The sequence below is a fragment of the Amphiprion ocellaris genome, chromosome 15 (assembly GCF_022539595.1).
Source record: "Amphiprion ocellaris isolate individual 3 ecotype Okinawa chromosome 15, ASM2253959v1, whole genome shotgun sequence".
Lineage (NCBI taxonomy): Eukaryota > Metazoa > Chordata > Actinopteri > Pomacentridae > Amphiprion > Amphiprion ocellaris.
Window position 1 is genome coordinate 23,107,364 of NC_072780.1, and position 5,768 is coordinate 23,113,131.

The following is a 5,768-nucleotide window of genomic DNA, read 5'->3' on the forward strand; positions in this document are numbered from 1 at the left end:
AATACTATGGCTAAGATGCCAGGGTATTATTAAATATAGAAATTAACCTCTAATTTAATGTAATAGCTCATAATCATGACTGTAATAGGGTCTCACCCCTATATTTAAAGTAGTTGGGTTAGTCTCCAAAATCAGTGGTATTCTATAGTTTATACATACATACCTATAATAGTAAAAATAATAATATACTTAATGACTGACTGATGGTTATGGAGACCAAACTGAAGCCAAAGCACCTGGCAAAAACCCACACAGGCACAGGCAGAATATGCACACAACACACAGAAAAACCCCAGAACCTTCGAGCTGTGAGGTGACAGTGCTAACCACTGCACTACTATGCCACCTGCACTTGCTATTCTAATTAGTGCAAGGCCTGATATGCATTGAGTAGGTGAAAGAAAGCTGGCACAGAGCTGCTTTGAACCTCTTGGTCATGGGGAACTGATAGGCCGATGACCAACCTTACTATGCCACACTAATGCAAGTTTTACCTATAAGCTTCAAAAGCTACCTTAAACACAATCATTTTAATATTCTATAACAGCCTGGAATCATGATCTTGGGAATAGCAAATATTTCAACACAACCTTGGAGAGTTTTCCTCCCCAGCCTGATTCAGATGACATCAACAGAATTTGAAGGAGGCTGATATTACTGGCTGCCAGTACCTAGCTGCAGAGGTGAGGGCACAAAGCTGTGGCTGGAGGAAAAGGGTCACACCAGCAGAGGGTTCTGGAGCTGCAGGAGTCACAGTGCACCGGTGGATCGACTATGACGTCACTCTCATGGGCAGAGACAGAGGACCTGAACTTGGAAGCTGTACAGCAGGTAACCGTAGTTGAAGAAGTTTCACCAGTTTATTATTATAGTGAATACTAATGAAGCACAGAGACTTACGTTTTACAGTTGCAGGGTTTAATACACACGCAGTACTTGTTTTGTACTTTGTACTTTCCTTGGATTTAGAATACGTTCTGTCTTATTGTTCAACACAAAGACAAGCAGATGTTATTGTTATCTTTGTTTTTAGTGTCTAACTGGTGCTCTGTGAGTTGCACTACTTCCAGGCCCTCTACACTGTCACCTCACCACTTCTATGCACCTGTAAATACAAGACTGAGCTCTGTGTTAAATAGACATCCTAATAGGCAATATCATGAGTAAAATTTGTTGTGCATTGCTTATTTTTCACATTTGGTAGAGCTGCAGTTGAGAATTTTTAGAACAGCTTCAATAACATTAGTGTCATTGGTTCATTGATATAAGGCTGTTTTGACTTTCAATGGTTTAGATCAGTTTAGTGCAGTTCCTTTAAGCCCAATGACATGTTCAAGTCTCTGTAATAAAATGTTGTGATAAAAATGTCACACGCAGCACTGAGATCCAGATACTGTAGACTCCAGCCATTCATGACCCTAATGAGGATTGAGCAATGTATCGATAGTGGATGGATGGATGGATGGATGAATGAATGAATGAATGGTTTAGCACTAAAAGCAGTGGCATCAGTAATGTTTTTCACAAGTATAATATCTTTTTGTATGTATTTGTCTTTTTAAATTTCATACTTCTCTGTAATCTGTTGGCAAATGAAAAGGCAGAGTACCTGTCATATGTATGACGAGATACATACATTTATTCAAAAGACACTCTGATTGTACAAGAATAATAACAAACGTACAAATCAGGAAGGGAATTCAAGGAGGAAATGTTTCAAGTGAAGGTGAGGAGCTGGTTTTCCATGTGTAATCTTCAGTGACATCATGTTATCAGCATCCGTGGCGAAAGCAAAGTCTGGACCAGGGTCACAGTGGCTCCTCATGGTGCTCACAGCTCAGACTTCAGGAGCTTCTTAGCCTTTTGCATGTTACTCAACACTGTGGGTGGACAGGAAACATTTAAATTCAGAATAAAAGTTCTTTTTATTTATAAAGCACCAATTCAATAAAAAAAAAAACATTTAATCATGCTGCATTTCATGGGCACACACAGACACAATATACATGTGTGCAAACCTCATAGTGTGTTAGCTGCAGCACTTACAGAGTTTGATGTCACTTGGTTCATAGGCATACATCCGGTTGGAGTAGCGACCATTGATGTCAGCCCTCACTGTCATTGTGGGGTCTGCAGAGAAATCAGTACTGGGTGAGTAAAAGACTTTTGGGATTCACAGGAAATGGTTGCATCTATTGCTACTGTATGTTTGTTGAACTTGAATGGTGAGTCTACTGGTACCAAGCTAAACGATGAGTTGATTTATATGTGTAGAGTATGTTGCACTGTATTTGTTTATTTGCAGGTTGCACTGACATCCACTTTAAAACTCCCCTTGTCACTACTTCTGGGTCAATAAATAACACAATCTCCCTCTTACAAATGCTATGCTAAATCTGTAAGCTACCAGCAGCAATTGGTTTAATTTAATTCAACAAAACTTTTTCTTCTACAGCTACCATTATGTTGTCACTTGTGGCCAAACAGGTCAAGAAAAAGTTCCTTCCTTGATCCACTACAGTAAATGTATGTGATTACAGTGTGCATGTATGTATGTATAATAAGTACTGAGTCGTAGGTCAAGTACGATAATTAAGAACAGATTTGAGGTACTTGTACTTTATTGAGTATTTCTATCTGAAGCTGATTCATACTAATCCCCTAGGAGACAAAGGAAAATACTACATATCAAAATTACAGCATGGTATTGATGAAAAGGTCCATCAAAATTTTAGTTACACATTAGTGCATCAATAATAACTCTGAAATACATATATATTTATACACTATATATATTTTACTTATGAATGCGACTGTAAAATAGTTTTTTCTCTCTGCATTAATATGAGTGCTGTGACTTTTGATGCTTAATTGTTTTTTCTCTTTACTTTGACTTCAGTGATAATTTAAAGCAGAATTTTAGCTTATTTAGCAGTTTGCTACTTTTAAATAAAGCATCTGAACACTCATTCCTCAGTTAAACATTACAACCAACATTATAGCTTTATTGAATTACTGAATGCAGCATACCATTAAACTATTTGCCCTAAATATGTAAAAATGTTCCCCTTGGAGAACATAAATTAATTACTTCAATGTAATAAGCATCTCCTACCCCATGCATGACATTCTGAGGGCAGAGTGCTGCTGTGACATTGCAGATTCCCTCTTGTGGGATTAATAAAGGATATTCTATTCTATTCAATTGTATTCTAAAAGCATATGATGTAGTTTACATACATTAAAGCTTAGTACTGTAATTTATGAAAGGGATATATGAACTGTGATTGGCATCACCAGACAAATCTCTTACCAACAAAAAGGATTCTGGGAACATACTGGCCATCAGGGGAGAGATGTTTGTCTGTGGTTTCATACTGTAGATGAGGGAAAAAACATATTCAGCATATTTAAGTCTGAACCATTACATCTTTTAAAGGCCCTCTACATCAGCTTATTACTCTGAGCAGTTTTATCAGCATTTACCAAAGGCAGAACCCTTCCTTATTCATTTGACATGAGGTACTTCTGTATTTGGTGGTTTTATCTAAACTCTTCCCACTAAAACTGTCAGTAGGAGGAACTCAGTTTAAATCCACCAGTTTGAAGTCACAGTTTTGCCACATTTGAATGACAATGTGAAGACCGTTGGTTGGTACTTTGCTTTCTTATATAAACTGTTAAACTATTAGTACATAATATCTAAGAATTTTTGAAACCATGTGTGTAGAGTATTTAATGCTAAACAGTAAAATGACCAGGGCTGTACGATAGATCAACAAGTTTATTCTTTGCTGGGTTTTATTGTTGTTTTTGCTTTTATTGTTCAAACTTGAATACAAATACAGTGTTAAGCACCTTTAAGACACTCTCTTTAGCAAGGTAGTATTATCTGAAATGTCTTGGACCTACCACCAGGTTGAGAACAACAAAGTCCTCATCAAGAGTTCTCTGGAGCTCATTGTCCTCAGAAAACACCTTCTTCAGTGCTGCCAGAGAAATAAGATTTTAATTACACAACTCACATAAGTTCATGCATTGCAGCACCAGGATGTGTGAGGTGACATCACACGTGAACAAACAAATGCCTGTTAGCTCTTCAAACAGGTTTGGCTCTTAATTCAACACATTTTTTTTTCCTTTGCATGAGTAACTCCATAACTCAAACAATAGCATCTTTTTCCTGGGAGTTACACTTACCCAGACTATGTGGGCAGTCCTCCAGGTGAAAGAGGACCATCAGAGGCTTGTTCCTAAAACACAGAACAGCTTCACTTACTTCATCATTATCCCCAGTAAATATCAGTGTTAGAGTTAAAGAAATATTCTGATGTCAGTGGTAGAACAACTTCTTACCTTGACCTGGACCAGTAAAGACCCTCCTCATAAGTCTGAGCCCAGATCAGCTGATCACCCCACCCTAAACAGACATGGACATCATTTCAAATTAGTGAGACTATGCTTTATCTCAGTATTTGTCATGATATAGTGAGTTGTACTGCCTTGGAGATGGAAGTGATTGTCACAAACCTCTGGACAGTGTCTGAGGGATCCTCTTCCCAGTCTTCGGGATATATTTAGCAAAGGTGGAGGACAGAGCCGCCAGGACCAAGAGCACAGACAATGCTGCTTTGATCATCCTATAGACTAAATGGAATATAAGTAGTAGACAAAGACAGGTAAAATCAATTCACCAAATCTGACCTTTTTTAATCCTTAAGCTGATCAAAGAACAGTATGGGAATTACATTACACCTGTCAGGAAGGACAGATAGTTAAATGCTTATTCCTTCATAAAAAACTCACCTAACTTTTCTCATGGATCTTACCATGAGAAACATGCATTTTAAAAGACTGTTTTAAAGGCATTTTGATTGACAGACAGAAAATAACTGATTAAGTGCTTTCAGGTTACCCAGTATCTCCTTTTATGCCTACATGAACAATTACTATTATATTTGAGTTGTTTAAAGATAGACAACAAAAATTACCTGATGTTTGAAACTCAGAAAAGGGAACACAGATTTGTTCATCAGCAATAAATCAACTCTGACTCAACTTATCTGAATAAAATGTCTTTCGAATGCCACCACACAGGGTGACTAAACTGAAGAGACCCTTCCATGCACAAGCTGTTTTTTTTTAAATTGTAGTCCTGATTTCAGGATAGCTTTGCTTACTTATTGTTTTGTGTTTTCAACCAGGTTTAGTTCTACTGTTAGTTCTATTGAACTTGAAGCTAACTGACCAAGCAGCAGAGTGAAACAGATTAATATGGCATTTGCAAGTGAAATACCTGGTAAATTTCATTTTCCTACAATTCCAATGCAGCATGTAAAGGTCCTAGAGGACAGGTCCTGGAGCTTACCTGTTTCTGACTGGTCAGGTGAGAATCTGACGAACCGCGGCTTCAGGATCTGCTGCAGAGTGTAACTAACCTGTCCCATATTTAAGCACCTGTTCTCCAGTTGTCCCTCCCTCCCTCTCACCCCCTCGTGTTCCAGCCTTCTCCCTTCTCCATGCCCAAATGCCATGATGACACAAACTTTTTTTCTTTTTTTGCAAGCCAAACTGGGTAAGTGGGTAATCTGAGCTTTCCGTTTGCATTACTAAAGACATCCTGGTATAAGAACATGACTGTAAATATTTTAAGTGATGAATCAGCAAACCCTTAAAATCAGCGCAGCCTACAAACCTGTTTTAATTACTATCAACTTACAATGAGGACCATCAGTGTGAGTGGAAGGGAATTAAGACTTTCATTTTTA

General features: G+C 37.9%; 1 protein-coding gene across 1 annotated transcript; it reads right to left on the reverse strand.

The window, feature by feature from the left end:
• Nucleotides 1–1,617: 1,617 nt before the first annotated feature.
• On the reverse strand, nt 1,618–5,499 carry agr2 (anterior gradient 2). Its single transcript, XM_023295260.3, has 8 exons — nt 5,369–5,499; nt 4,531–4,647; nt 4,357–4,420; nt 4,201–4,253; nt 3,913–3,989; nt 3,314–3,377; nt 2,047–2,130; nt 1,618–1,880 (listed from the first exon to the last, which is right to left on the reverse strand). Exons 1-8 carry the CDS (start codon nt 5,445–5,447, stop codon nt 1,831–1,833), a joined length of 588 nt encoding a protein of 195 aa, XP_023151028.1. The 5' UTR covers nt 5,448–5,499; the 3' UTR covers nt 1,618–1,830.
• Nucleotides 5,500–5,768: the final 269 nt, after the last annotated feature.

What these genes read in the sequence shown, in the direction of transcription:
- agr2 (XM_023295260.3), bottom strand. Translation starts at nt 5,447, where the DNA reads ATGGGACAGGTTAGTTACACTCTGCAGCAGATCCTGAAGCCGCGGTTC. An exon ending in ACCTGACCAGTCAGAAACAG is followed by an intron (nt 4,648 to 5,368) that starts GTAAGCTCCAGG and finishes TATTCCATTTAG; the next exon opens with TCTATAGGATGATCAAAGCA. An exon ending in CTTTACTGGTCCAGGTCAAG is followed by an intron (nt 4,254 to 4,356) that starts GTAAGAAGTTGT and finishes TCTGTGTTTTAG; the next exon opens with GAACAAGCCTCTGATGGTCC.